Here is a 14,628-nt window from a genome sequence, read left to right as displayed (position 1 = left end):
GTGCCCATGCCAGTAGTGCCACATTTGCATGCACACAGCACACTACAGCCCACACATCTCCACACTTGACATATATGTCGCTGGCCAGCACGCCTCCTTGCGCCATGGAATGGAAGAGAGGAGATAAAGCAAAAGACATAGAGTTTGAATATAAGATAGAACAGAGAGCTATCTTGGGAGAGAGATAAAATGGATGAGTATTGAGAGAGAAGAGAGCTAGAGAGATAAGGATGGATGAATGCATATGCACGTGTGTCGGTCCTGCGTCTAGGAAAAAAACGTTGTGTTTGCTACTGTGCGGAACTTTCGAGTGAGAGATCGAGGAGCGTGCACCCTAAACTTTTTTTTTTTGAAATCTTTCCACCGGCATAGGCTAAGATATCCGTATGTAAAAACTGTTTTTTTAGACGCGTGGTTGCTTAAGTTGCACGCGCCACTAAAAATAAGGATACTTTTATATGCGAACGTCTTGAGTAACCACATCTAGAAATCAATCAAACATTTGTACTTATTACCAATGGTTGGTTCAGAAGAATCGCATGTGAAAATAGATATACACCAGCGGTTCTTGAAAGTAGTGGTGTTTGCTCTTCATGCACCGCTGGTGAAAAAATGGGGGTACGTGTCACTAGAAAACCGTTTCCGTACTAATGGAAGTTTTCACAATTTTCGATCCTTCGTACCAGTGTGACCCCTGCTAAAAGCCTATGCATACCACTAATTTTTATTTCCATTCGAATAAAATTTGTCTCGGTTATGCAAATCTTTCTCGAAATTTCAAAAAAAAAAAAATCGGTTGTCCCGTTCCCTTCGCTATTTGTGTCACATTAATCACAACACAACTGGCCGAGATCTGATGCATGCATGCATGCGTCGACCGCGCGCCTGCCTCTTCATCCCATCTCCCATGGCCGAACCATCTATCCCACACTAGTTCGTGTTCGTGTCAGCATCTCCCAGGGTGATCGGCAATATCGGATCGATCGGGTCAGAGAGCCAGGGCAAGCTCCACCATGGAGACCCCGCCGCCGCCGTGCTTGTGGACGAAGCCACAGTGCCGCCGCCGCCCCACTGGTATGTACCCTTCCGCTTTCTCCCTGATGTGATCCATCTGAGATAGAGCTTTGAAAGCAGATTGTTCGACTACCTTGCATGATTATTATTGGTTTGGAGGCCAGCAGAAACGCCCGCGTCGCTCCGGCTCTGGGGCGACACGGGCGCCGCCGCAAAAGCCCATTCGCCTCGCTCCGCCTGACCTCGCCGCCGCCCGAGCATGCGGCCAGAGGTCCACGCCGGTGCGAGGACGGTGGCGGCGAAGACTCTCTGCTCCCCTTGCGTGCTCGGGCGGCGGCGGCCAAGCCTCTCTGCTCCCCTTGCGTTGCTTTCCCCAGGCGTGATTAGGCCGGTTCCTTGCGGAAGATGGGTTCGTCGTCACTATCGCCGGCAAGGAGGACATCCGGTCGGGCGGCGACTTCACAGTGGCACCTGCCTCGATCTGGTGTGCTATGTCCGGATCTGGTGAGCCCTTAGCCGGATCTGGCATGGCCACATTTTGCGAACCCTCCGGCGTCCTCCTGGGCAGCGAAGATGGAGTCGGTGGTGGCGCGGCTTCTGTGCCGCCGCTGGTGAAGCTGCTCCGGCGCTGCTACGGCTGCATCAGCAGCTGTCATCGCTGGATCCGTCGCCCTCGTGGGTGGATCTGGCTGCGGCGGCGACGATGGCCTTGTGTGGAGGCAGAATTGGCGGTGACGGCGGGGTGTCAAGTGGTGGTGGCTCGGAGGCCACACGCAGCACGACGTTGACGGGCTGCGATGGTTCGGGCTGTCATGCGTCTAGGCGTGGTGCTGCCGACGGCGGCAGTTCGGTGCTGAGGCTGCTGGAGGTGTTGCGCGGCGTGGTGGATGCGGGGCTAGTTCGGCAAGGGTTGGGATGTTTGTGGGCTGGACGATTGGGGCTTCTTCTGGTCCCGGCTCTCTTCTCCCCGCCATCTGCCTTCCCCCTTTCTCGGGCTGGCTTCTGTGGTGGAGCTGGCCGGATCTGCTTGCTGCTGGCCGGCTTTGCCAGTTTCGACCGGGGGGGGGGGGGGGGGGGGTTGGGGGACTCTCCGACAGGCATCTCCAGCATTTGTCGTGGCCGGCGTCCCTAGGGGCAGCGGCCAGGCGGGGCTGCTGCTAAACCATCGCTGCACCTTGCCTCTCTCATAGTGTTGGGACTCCGACGGTGACGGTGTGGAGGTTTCTTGAGGTTTGGGCGAAAGCTTGGACGGCGACGTCTGAGGACGTCGTTACCTTCTTGGAGGCGTCCTTTCCTACCTCTACTCCTACCGTACTGGATGTTGCAGTGAAAATCTTCCCTTAGTGGGCTACTTTGTCGGCGTTTTAGAGTTGTTTCCTCCTTGGAGGCTTAGGCTGGCTTAGGCTTTCCAGTTCTGCGGTTGCTCCTTGCCGTCTGGCCATGGTGCTGCCCCAAGCTGTGTTGTTTGGCGTCGCTCGGCAGGTCCTCGCGTTTTGTTCGGTCCTCGTTAGCTGTTAGTTGAGTTGTTAGTTGGGTCGATTCGACCAAATTGGAGCAAGTAGTGGTGTGAGTTTTGATAGTTGTTTGATTGTTGTACCAAAGTTATGTAGGACGAGTGTAGCACTCTCCTCAGTTGTATAGTTTTTTGATCCAGTTTTCATTCAAAAAACAAACAGACACTTGCCATTTTTTTTCTTTTTTTTGTTTAATAGAAATCGGGCAAAGCTTTTGCCGTACTTTATAAAAAAAATATTATTGGTTCGAAGCAGACGAAAGCAAAGACGACAATGGCGAGGCGACCCCTGCTCCTCCTTCCCAAGCAGCAACAGAGGTAGACATCACCATACCCGAGCTTCCAGAGGTACTATCATCTCCTCAGCAGCATCATTTAGTAATTGGTCGATAGGCCGATAGCAGCATGCCACTACCGGAGACCGGCTCTTTGTCGAGTGCCAGGTGGTTTGTCGAGTGTTGTTTTTCGGGCACTCGGCAAAGACGCCTTTGCCGAGTGTTTTTTTTTACACTCGGCAAAGAGTCTCTTTGCCGAGTGTTTTTTTTTGACACTCAGCAAAGAGCTTCTTTGTCGAGTGTTTTTTTTAACACTCGGCAAAGAAAATTTCAAAGCACATTTTGAAGCAGTAAATTAATTCAAATGAAAAAGTTTTCAACTACAAAGTTGTATAACTCATCAAGATGTACAATGTTTGTTTTGGTCTTTTCTTCATACGACAAAGTGAAAATAAATTTGTTCACAAATCTAACATATCTCTCTTGTAGTTTATGAAACTACAAGAGAGATATATAAGATTTGTGAACAATGTTAGAACGACCATGTCGGATGAACAGATGATCAAACAACCAAAATAAACTTTGTAGATCTCGAAAAGTTATGAAACTTTGTAATTGGCAACTTTTTGATTTGAAAACATCTTGTCATGCAAAACTACGTTTGAATTTCAAAATTTTAAAATTCGAACTTTTCAAACGACCTCGGATGAAAAAACAACCAAAATAAACTCCGTAGATCTCGAAAAGTTATGAAACATTGTAGTTGACAACTTTTTGATTTGAAAACATCTTGTCATGCAAAACTGTGTTTGAATTTCAAAATTTTAAAATTCAAATTTTGTAAACGACCTCGGATGGAAAAACTTCCTAAACTAAAAGTGTAGATCTCGAAAAGTTATAAAACTTTGTAGTTTACAACTTTTTTATTTGAATTCGTTTAGGGCCTCAAACATGTAATTTACACTCGGTTTAGTATAATATATTGGGAATTAAAACGGAATCCAGACACAAGTGAGAGTGTTGTGTAGTGGTAGAGGAGGTATATGCACAGCGGGAGGTCTCGGGTTCGAATCGCGTCGGCCGCGTAGCCATAAAATTCACGCGAAAAATGTTGGAGATGGTTGGGCGCTGGCCGGTGGGGGCCTCCATCGATAAAAAAATTTCATTTTTTGAGTAAAAATTCCCATTTTTTTCGGGTTTTTTTCAGTTTCAACTTTGCCGAGTGTCGGGCACTCGGCAAAGGCTTTGCCGAGTGCCCGATAAAAGACACTCGACAAAGTTGGCTTTGCCGTCACTCTTTATGGCGAGTGCTGTTCGCCGAGTGTTACACTCGGCGAACCATTTGCCGAGTGTTTTATGTCTTTTGCCGAGTGTTTCGGGCACTCGGCAAACTCAAGGAGTCCGGTAGTGTGCAGCCTCCAATCTCTCAATTACTACTCCATCGGTACAAATTATAAATCATTTTGGCTCTTATAGGTATACAATTTTTACTACGTATCTAGGTATAATATATTTCTATGTACATATACATAGCCAAAGTTATTGTAGTTTGAAAAGATAAAACGACTTATAATTTAGAACCGAATGTTTACTCAAGGTGTAAAGTTCAAATATGTGGACATATATATAAACAAAAAAGCACAAATTGCATCTCTTATATATACACTACCGGAAACGTCAAATTTGCCGAGTGTTTTTATGTTTGCCGAGTGTATTCCATCGGGCACTCGGCGAACAAGTTCTTTGCCGAGTACTGTACTAAAAACACTCGGAAAAAAAACACTCGGTAAAGAGAGGGTTTGCCGAGTGTAAAAAAAAACACTCGGTAAAGAGGGTGGTTTACCGAGTGTTTTCTTTTTTGCACTCGACAAAGAAATAAAATCTTTTTTCTGGGAAAGAAGGAGAAAAAAAATGAAAAAAAACTTTGCCGAGTGCCTAGATCTAGGACACTCGGCAAAGAAATAAAATCTTTTTTCCTAGAAAAGGAGAAAAAAAATAAAAAAAAACTTTGTCGAGTGCCCAGATCTAGGACACTCGGCAAAGAAATAAAATATTTTTTTCTAGGAAAGAAGGAGAAAAAAAATGAAAAAAAATTTACCGAGTGCCCAGATTTAGGACACTCGGCAAAGGACAAAATTCTACTTAATAAACCGGCCCCAGCGCCCCTCCCTCTCCCGGATCTCGCGAGTCACGAGGAACCACCGCCGCGGGCGTGCTCTACCTCCTACCCGGAGCGTCGTCTCGGGCGAGCACGGCCGCCTCGACGGAGCCCCGGCGGCGAGCAGCACCAGCTCCGGCGGATTCGGCCTCTTCCAGTCGCGCCACCTCCATCCTCACCGACTCTAGCGGCAGTCGAGCGGCACCGGCCCCAGCGGATTCGGCCTCCTCTAGTCGCGCCACCTCCATCCTCTCCGACACCGGCGGCCGTCGAGCGGCACCGGCCCTAGCGGCGCGGCCGCTCCCTACACGGCCGGCGCGGCCCCTCCCTCCCTAAGCGGCCGGCGCGGCTCCTCCGATGACGAGGTCCCGATGGCTCCCTTCGCCTCGATCCGCCTCCACTTCCACGACTCAATCCAGGGCTGCGATGCGTCCGTGCTCCTGGACAGGTCCGCCATCGGGACGAGCGTGCAGCAGGTGCCGCCCTTGCATGCTGCGACCACGCGAGCGCCGGCCATGCCGTGCTGTGTGCTCTGCTTTGCCCCAGCGCCCCTCCCTCTCCCGGATCCGGCCGGTGGCGGCCGGATCTAGCGGCAGGCGGCGTGGTGTGGTGGTGGCGGCGGCGGCTTTGGTGGTGGTGGTGGTGGCCGGCGGCGGGGCGTGGTGGTGGCGGCGACTTGTTTTTTTTTCAAAAAATATTTGCCGAGTGTTTTTTTTGAGTCGACATAGTCTTAGCCGAGTGCCCGACGGTTGACACTCGGCAAAAAGCTCTTTGTTTGTTTGCCGAGTGTAACACTCGGCAAACGCTTTGCCGAGTGTTTTTAAGGCTTTGCCGAGTGTCCTTGGCACTCAGCAAAGATCCTGTATTGATAGTCACATATGAATTATCGGCAAAAAGCTCTTTGTTGTTAAAACCTACGCCGAGTGTTAGTTTACCGAGTGTAACACTCGGCAAACGCTTTGCCGAGTGTTTTTGAGGCTTTGCCGAGTGTCCTTGGCACTCAGCAAAGATCCTATATTGATAGTCACATATGAATTATCTAATTATTTTGACTTCCATAAATTACGAAAAAAAGTCCAGCGCTACTATATTATATAAAGATATGTCTAGCTTCCCTCTATCCCTGATTAAATCCACTTAGATTAATGCTACAGAGAGAATACAACGATGTGTCAAAGTCCCATATGAATCTTAGATCATCTTTCAATTGCTCAGTAATCAGTGAGGGTCTCTTAGCAGGGCTCTTAATCAACGCGCGCGTCGGGAAGGTTAATGGCGCACGGTTTTTCTTCCCTGTATTGTTCAAGCCATCATCGTCTTCCTCTCTCCGCACCAATCTTTCTCCCCCCTCTGCCGCTCGAGCACTGCACGGCGGCTTCACTGCCCCGCCGCCCACCCCCGTTCGACCTTTCCCACCCTTCACTGATCCCAATTCATCGGACACCTTGCTAGTGACTCCTCGCCTCCGCCGCCAACTCCACCATAAGCTGCTTTTCCCAACACTGATGATGGTCAGGATGGGGAAGATGATGATGGTCAAGATGAAGCTTGAAGATCTACAGTGGAAGTTTGGTGGGGAGTTCTGGCTCCACCCTATCATTTGCTTTTGTTTATCTTTTATTTTGTTTTCTGGGCAGTTTAGCCCTTTGAACTATTGGCTTATGGCTGTGATGGAACTCTGTGGGTTTGATTATCTGTGTAAAGTTATCCTTTACCTTTTGCCCCTGTTTTGTACTTATGCTATGCATACTAGTACTAGGCCTTGCTTCTCTTTCTTAGTTTATAATGGATAGTAGGCCTAATGTGAGATCTTGGAATATTCTCTGTTGGAATATCAGAGGGATAAATGCTAAAAACAAATGGTACTCCCTAAGAAGCAAAACCCTTGAAAGTAATTGTGATATTATTATCATTTAGGAGACCAAGAGGGAGGTTTTTGACATCTCTTATATCAGGAAGTTTTGTCCTAGGGTCTTTGATGCTTTTTGTTTTCTTCCCTCTATTGGGGCCTCTGGTGGTATTCTAGTAATTTGGAAAAGCTCAATGTTCACTGGCTCAGAAATCTTTCAGAACAATTTTGCAATCTCAGTTGAGTTCTCCTCTGTTCATAATAATGATTCCTGGGTTTTGACTTCAGTTTACGGGCCATGTGATGCTGGCTTTCATGGATTGGTTTGGAAATATTCAAATGCCAGATGACATTGAGTGGTTAGTGATTGGTGATTTTAATCTACACAGAAAACCTAAGGATAGGAACAGATCAGGTGGAAATACTGGGGATATGCTTCTATTCAATAGTGCTATTAGTTCCCTTGGGCTTGTGAAAATTCCCTTTCATGGAAGGAAATTCACTTGGACCAATAAACAGCAGCTCCCCTTACTTGAAAGGCTTGACTGGTTTCTTCTCCTCCCAAGCCTGGACACTCAGTTACCCCAGCACTACTTCTCACTCCCTAGTTATGGAAGTACCAGACCATTGGCCTTGTGTTTTGGAAATTAAGACCTCAATTCCAAAAGGAAATTTTTTTAGATTTGAGAATATTTGGATGGCTCATGAGAGTTTTATGCCTTTGGTTGCAAAGTGTCTAGAATGGGGTTTATCATCATGATGATGCAGCTAAACTGTTAACTGCAAAATTCAAGTCACTTAGGGGAGCTCTCAGAAGTTGGCAGGCCCAGCTCTCTAATCTCAAGTCCACCATTGTAAATGTCAAGCTAGTACTCTCCTTTTTGGATTCCATTGAAGAATGGAGAGACCTATCCCTGCAGGAGTGGAATTTTAGGGAAATTCTTAATGTCAAGCTCTCTGGTCTACTTCACTAGCAGCAAATCTATTGGAGGCAAACAGGTGCAGTCAAATGGGTTAAGCTTGGTGATGAAAACACCAAATTCTTTCATTCCATTGCAACAATCAGGCATCGAAGGAACCTGATTACCTCTCTTACAGGCCTCTCTGGGGTCACTATATTTGATCATAACTCTAAGGCTAAGTTAATTTGGAATGATTTCAAAGGGAGATTGGGCTCTTCAAGCTTTGAATGCATGCAGTTTGACTTGGATTCTCTTCTTACTCAAACCATTGACCTGAGTTCTCTTGAAGTTCCCTTCAGTTCTCAAGAAATTGATAATGTAATCAGGCAGCTCCCTGTGGACAAATCTCCTGGTCCTGATGGATTCAACAATGAGTTCTTGAAAAATGTTGGCCTTTGATCAAGCAAGATTTCTACAACCTTTGTACTGCTTTCTTCTCTAGAGAGGTCTGTCTTAGGAGCATCAATGGTTCCTTCATAACTCTGATCCCTAAAGTTGATGTGCCAATCAGAATAAATGAGTTTAGACCTATTTCCTTGCTTATCTCCTCTGTGAAAATCATCACAAAGCTCCTTGCCAACAGGCTCCAGTCCCTGATCACAAAATTAGTACATGCCAATCAGTATGGCTTTATTAAGACCAGGACTATTCAGGACTGCCTTGCTTGGTCCTTTGAATATTTGCACTTATGCCATACTTCCAGAAAAGAGATAGTAATCCTAAAGCTAGACTTTGAAAAGGCTTTTGACATGATTGAGCATGGAGCTATGTTGGAAATAATGAAGAAAAAAGGTTTTGGTGATAAGTGGATTTCATGGATGGAAATGATATTAAGTTCTGGAACTTCTTCAGTCCTTTTAAATGGTACTCCAGGGAAGGTGTTCCACTGTAAAAGGGGGGGTAAGGCAGGGGGATCCTCTCTCCCCTCTCCTCTTTGTGTTAGCTGCAGATATGCTTCAGTCTATCATTAACAAGGCAAGAGAGCAAGGGCTGTTTAATCTACCAATTCCCCTTCAATACACTAATGATTTTCCAATTCTTCAATATGCTGATGACACATTAATAATCATGGAGGGATGTGCAAGGCAACTCTTCATTTGGAAGGCTCTCCTAAATACCTTTGCTGCCTCCACTGGCCTTAGAGTCAATTTTAGTAAATCAATGATGGTGCCCATCAATATGTCAGAAGAGAGACTGCAGCATCTCTCTGCCACCTTTCGAAGTTCTGTGGGTCACCTCTCTTTCACCTACTTAGGACTCCCTCTTGGTCTCACCAAACCAAAGGTGGAAGATTTTTTGCCTCTAATTTCTAGGTGTGAGAGGAGGCTAGTTAGCACCTCCCTGTTTTTATCTCAGGCTGGCAAACTTCAAATAACCAACTCGGTTTTCACTTCTCTCCCCACCTTTTTCATGAGCACCTTTCAGTTCACTCCACTGTGAGAGAGCAAGTGGACAAATACAGGAAACACTGCTTGTGGAGGGGCTCTGATGATAACAACATGATTAATGCAAAAGCAGCATGGCCAATGGTCACTAGGTCAAAGGAAGATGGTGGTTTAGGGGTTCTGGATATTAAGACTCAAAATGAAGCCCTCCTGCTGAAACATCTCCACAAATTTTTTAACAGGGCTGATGTCCCCTGGGTACACTTAGTTTGGGAGAAGCATTACACCAATGGTAGGCTTCCAAATCATGTTAAAAAAGGCTCATTTTGGTGGAGAGATATATTAAAGCTTCTGGACAAGTTTAAAAATATGGCCTCAGTTCTAGTTGCAGATGGTGCTTCCTGTTTCCTTTGGGATGATTGTTGGCAAGGTCCACCTCTGAAGCTAACTTTCCCTGAGTTATATTCGTTTTCCAAGAAACCTAGCATTACCCTCAAAAGTGCTGCAGCTGTCAATGTGGTCTCAAGCCTCTTTAACCTTCCGTTATCTGTTGAAGCCTTCAACCAGTTTCAGCAAATTGAGAGCACTCTTCAGAATTTTCAGCCTTCTGATGCCTCTCTGACACTTGGTTCTATATTTGGGGAAGTTCAATTTTCACCTGTAAGAAGGCTTATAATCAGCTCTTGGGAGATAGTTGGGCTCATCCAGTCTTCAAATGGATTTGGAAATCCTCCTGTCAGCATAAGCATAAGGTATTTTTTTGGCTGTTGATTCAAGACAGGCTTAGTACTCGCAATATTTTACGAAGAAAGCATATGCATCTGGCCTCCTACAACTGTGTGTTATACTCTTTAAATACTGAAGAGACAGTTGAACACCTTTTCTTAGAGTGTGACCTAACCAGGGACTGCTGGGGTCTCATTGGACTAACTGTCAACAGTGCTACTAATCCTCTTCAAAGACTTGAGAGCTTCAGATTGCAACTTAATGTCAGCTTTTACATGGAGATAATTATCATCATGTGCTGGAGCATTTGGACAGTCAGAAACGTTGCCATATTCAGAGAAATTCCTGCTAACGGTCTTCGTTGTTTAGAGATCTTCAAAAGCATCTTCGGCCAACTCTTGTGGAGAGCCAAGAAAAAAATACTTCCCTGCTATTGTATCATGGCTAGAACAAGTTGTGTAATTGCCATGATCTTCTTTGTTAGTTTTTTTGTTTCTTGAACTCCTTTTCGGAGCTCTTTTCTGCTCTTTCCTTTTTTCTGTTGCTTGTCTTGTAAACCTGTTTTGTTTTGCTTTGTAATCTCCTTGATTACATCTTAATAAATTTTTAGTAGAGGTCCCTGGGCCTCTCCTGTTTACTCAAAAAAAAAAACTTTGGCCCTGGCAATCAAAGGGTCACCTTGTCTAAGACCCATTCGGGTTTGAAAGAAAGGGCCCATCTGATTATTGATTTTTATACCCACATTTCCACCCGGCACGAAGGTTTTAATCCAATTGCACCATGTTTCGGAAAAACCTTTCATGCGCAATGTCTGTTGCAAAAAAGACCACTTGACTTTATCGTAAGCTTTCTCAAAGTCAATTTTGAATAAAACCCCATTTAGCTTCTTCCTATGCATCTCGTGGATTGTCTCGTGAAGAATTATTGCCCCTTCCATGATATTCCTACCTGGAAGGAAGGCTGTCTGGGAAGGTCGAATGATTTTTTGGGCAACAAGAGCAATTCTATTTGAGGCTACTTTTGTAAAAAATTTGAAACTAACATTAAGCAAACAAATAGGTCTTTATTGTTCTATCCTGTTTGCTTCACTACCCTTTGGTAGTAGGATTATAGTTCCAAAATTTAAACTATGTGAAGGCAGCTCACCCCTATAAAAGTCCTCAAATAACGCCATTAAGTCACCTTTGATCACCCCCCAGAAAACTTGGTACAATTCAACTGGAAAGCCATCTGGCCCAGGGGCGGTATTATGCTTCATTTGGAAAATAGCCATCCTGACTTCAGCCTCGGTAAAGCTATCAGCTAGGATTTCATTTTCCAAATTTGACACTTGAGGCATATCCTCAGTCCATGACTCATCCAAGAACATGGTGGGTGTCTCGGGAGGACCAAATAGGTTTTTGTAATAGTTGGTGATATACTTTTTTAGATTGGAATCACCACTAATTACCCCTTCCTCCTGTTCCAAACGGAATATCCGAGTTTTCCTATATTTACCGGACACCACCAAGTGAAAGTATTTGGTATTCGCATCCCCTTCAAGTAAATTCCTGACTTTAGCTCATTGGTACCATTTGAGCTCTTCTTCTCTTAGGAGAACAACAAGCCTATCATTTAACACATGTTTAAGATTTACTTCTTCGGATTCTGCTTTTTTGTCTAATTCATCTAACTTAGCTAGCAACGCTTTCTTCTCTATTTTATATGCCCCACTAGTGTTCTTTGCTCACCCCCTTAAGTATTGTCGAAGCCGCCTAATTTTAGCCTGCCACCTTTCTAAAGGGGTGTTACCCATCTGCACGCTTGCCCAGATCTCCTTGACCATGTCCATGAAACCTTCTCTAAGTAGCCAACCAAGCTCAAATTTAAAGTAAGGTTGGGAGTTACTAGAAGAAGGATTCCGAGATTTCTCTGGAGCCTGAATAGACGATTTGGGAAACTTTAATTCCCACTCAGTGGACATTAAAATTTTGTCCAACTTTTCAAAAGTCGGGTTCTGTAGGTTGTTTGCCCATGTAAATTTCCTACCCGAGAGGTATAGCTCCTTAAGATTGAAAGCGTCTATGATAGCATTGAAAAGAAATGGCCATCTGTCATTGTAATTAGAGTTGATTTAATCCCATGGCCCCTAATGATGTTAAAGTCACCCCTAAAATCATAGGCAGCGATTCCTTAGCACAAAGGTGGGCTAATTCCGTCAAAAAACTTTCTTTAAGACTAGGTTGAGCAGCACCATACACAGAGACAAGTAGCCATTGGAAGCCATCATCTTTGTTCCTGATTTTAAACTTAACAAAGAATTCTCCTTCTTCTATTTCTCCAATGTCAAACATGAGAAGATTAATCCCCAACAGCATACCTCCGGACCTGCACCTCGGAGGTTTGACATGCCAAAGGAAATCCTTCCCACCACACAGGGTTTTGAGAAACATCTAAGCACACTCTCCCTACCCGTTTCAGACAGGGCAATAAAATCTAAGTTCTTTTCAAGCGTCAAGTCTGAAAGAAATTTAAATTTCTTCGGATCACCTAAACCATTACAATTCCAAAAAACACCTTTCATTTAGACTGTGGAAGGTATATTTTTCCTTAATTTCTTCTTTCTTTTCCTATTTTTTCCCCACTGATGTTGTGCATGGGTATCCTCCGAACCCCCGCAATCTCCATTAGATGGACCCTCAGCCATCTCACCACAAATATGGTTCAAAGCCATGATATCAATATCATCTCCCCATAGTTCCTCAGAATCATCTAACGACGAACCAGATTCCCAATTTTTTTCTACCTCCGACCTCTTGTCACAACTAAGTCTATCCTTTTCTATAGATTTAAGGTAATCTAATTGCTCAGAACACGAGAAATTAGACACATCCAAACAGACCCTCAGTGAACTGAACTTAGTAGCGATTAATGAATTATCTAAAGCTGAAAACGAGTTAACTGAGGAAGAATTACCTTGTGTAGTTGATTCCTCCAAATTCCTTTTGGCCTTCAGCTTAGCAGCTCGCTACAGTGAATCCTGGCCCCCCACACCAGCATTTCTTTTTGCTAGCTCGGGAAGGTGTTACTACAGGCTGAGTCCCAGATTTAACCAAGTGTTTGGGCCATTAATCATCAATTCATCATTGCAACTGGATGAGTACCTTGTGCTGAAGTTTTGGGCTGACCTGCCGCCTGCCCAATTAGAACCGTCATCCAGGCACCATTGTTACCATCACCAGATGGCTGAAGTACCACTGTAGGCCTATCCTTCCTAGTGACCACAGTAGAAATGTTATCAGTCGTAGGAGAAAGAACAGCCTGGCGACCCATCTTAGCAGGTGCCAAACGAGACCTAGCTTTGCTTTTCCTTTCCTCCACATCTTCCTTTTTGTTATCATTGTTGTTTTTTTCCCTTCTTCCTTGTTTTCCTCTTCCTCAGCATCGCTATTTGGATCAAAATCCAAGTTTACTAACAACCCTAGAGATTCATGTATTCATGTGTGCAGATTGCAGATGGTTTCGGATGGTACAAGAAGTACCACATTGTTGGAAAACCAGACGAAAATCCATGGCAATCCAGCAGGCAGGAGATCCCAGGAATCCGCTATGGAGGCCTCGGAAACCTGAGGAAGGCGACCATCACGGGCTTCTGCACCGCCAAGAGCTTGGTCGAGCTGACATGGCACATCCTCGAGAGGGCGTCATCGTCGCTGCAGTGCCTCGTCTTGGACGCCTCTCCTGGCTATGACAGGAAGCGCTCCTCCTCTGACCGGTGCCTGCCAATGCGCACGGAGGCTCTCAGGGATGCTCAGAAGCGCTCGTCGGCGTGAGGAAGTACGTCGAGCCCAAGGTCCCCATCGCCGTCGAGCTCAAGGTTCTTGAGCCCTGCAGCTGGTGCCACGCCATGGATGCCGAAGGTGTGACGGAGGAGGCCAGTTCGGAAACTCCGAGGAGGTTCTTGCAGCGTCAGGAAGACGGCCGCATTGCCTTGGTTTATGTCCTGCCAAGGATCTAATAATATGCCAGTGTTAAGCGCTACCATTGTGAGTTCATGTTTGAGCTATGGTTTCTTTGTTAAAATCTATTATTTCAGCCAGGTGTTGAAATTTTCATCCTCTCTCCTTTTGCGAGGTTAAGTGTTTCCTTGTTAGGAGTAACAACATCTAGAAAATATATATACAAAGCTAGCTTGTACTATTTCTTTAATACGGTTCACTGCGTTGACCATGAGAGATTGCTTTCCATCTCCGTCTCTCATGGTCACATAGTAGATAAAAGTAGAATACACATAGAGCTCACATGTATTTAGAGTTTGGTAAGAGTCCATATAAAAACTGACTAGAATTAGGACTCCTTGTACTTTCCTTTTTTTATATAAAAAGAAGTTTTACATCTGCTTTTAAGAAAGCAATCCTCCTGCTTTCCTTTCAGGTCTGAATCGGTTTGTTTTACAACAGAAACAACCAATAAAAAAGCAATAATCCTCCTTTTTCAGGTCTGAGTAGGTATGTTTTTTTTACAACAAAAACAACTAACCAACCATCCCAGATCTGATGCATGCTGGCTGCGCCCTGCACTCCACCATGGAGACACCCCGCCGCCGCCGTGCTCTTGGACGAAGAAGCCGAAGTGCCGCCGCCACCGCCACCCCACAGGTACCCTTTTCCGCTGCCTCCTCAGCGTGGACGATGTGGATCCATCTGAGAGCTTTAGTTGAGCCTTCTTTCAATATGTTATTCTTGGTGCCATGCATGCATCGATCAT

At 45.3% G+C, this 14,628-nt stretch overlaps 1 protein-coding gene across 3 annotated transcripts; it reads left to right on the top strand.

Annotated features, from left to right (window-relative positions):
• Positions 1 to 897: 897 nt before the first annotated feature.
• LOC136489985 (uncharacterized) lies at positions 898 to 14,256 on the top strand. Of its 3 annotated transcripts, none has more exons than XM_066486490.1 (3): positions 898 to 1,074; positions 2,784 to 2,845; positions 13,371 to 14,256. In XM_066486490.1, exons 1-3 carry the CDS (start codon positions 1,014 to 1,016, stop codon positions 13,692 to 13,694), a joined length of 447 nt encoding a protein of 148 aa, XP_066342587.1. In that variant the 5' UTR covers positions 898 to 1,013; the 3' UTR covers positions 13,695 to 14,256. The 3 variants fall into 3 exon arrangements, with proteins under 3 accessions (XP_066342587.1, XP_066342586.1, XP_066342584.1); XM_066486489.1 differs by having other exon boundaries at positions 2,784 to 2,875; XM_066486487.1 differs by having other exon boundaries at positions 2,781 to 2,875.
• The last annotated feature ends 372 nt before the right edge of the window (positions 14,257 to 14,628 follow it).

This window comes from Miscanthus floridulus, chromosome 10 (genome assembly GCF_019320115.1).
Source record: "Miscanthus floridulus cultivar M001 chromosome 10, ASM1932011v1, whole genome shotgun sequence".
Lineage (NCBI taxonomy): Eukaryota > Viridiplantae > Streptophyta > Magnoliopsida > Poales > Poaceae > Miscanthus > Miscanthus floridulus.
Note: the sequence above shows the minus strand (reverse complement) of the source record. Positions and strands in the feature narration are given on the sequence as shown.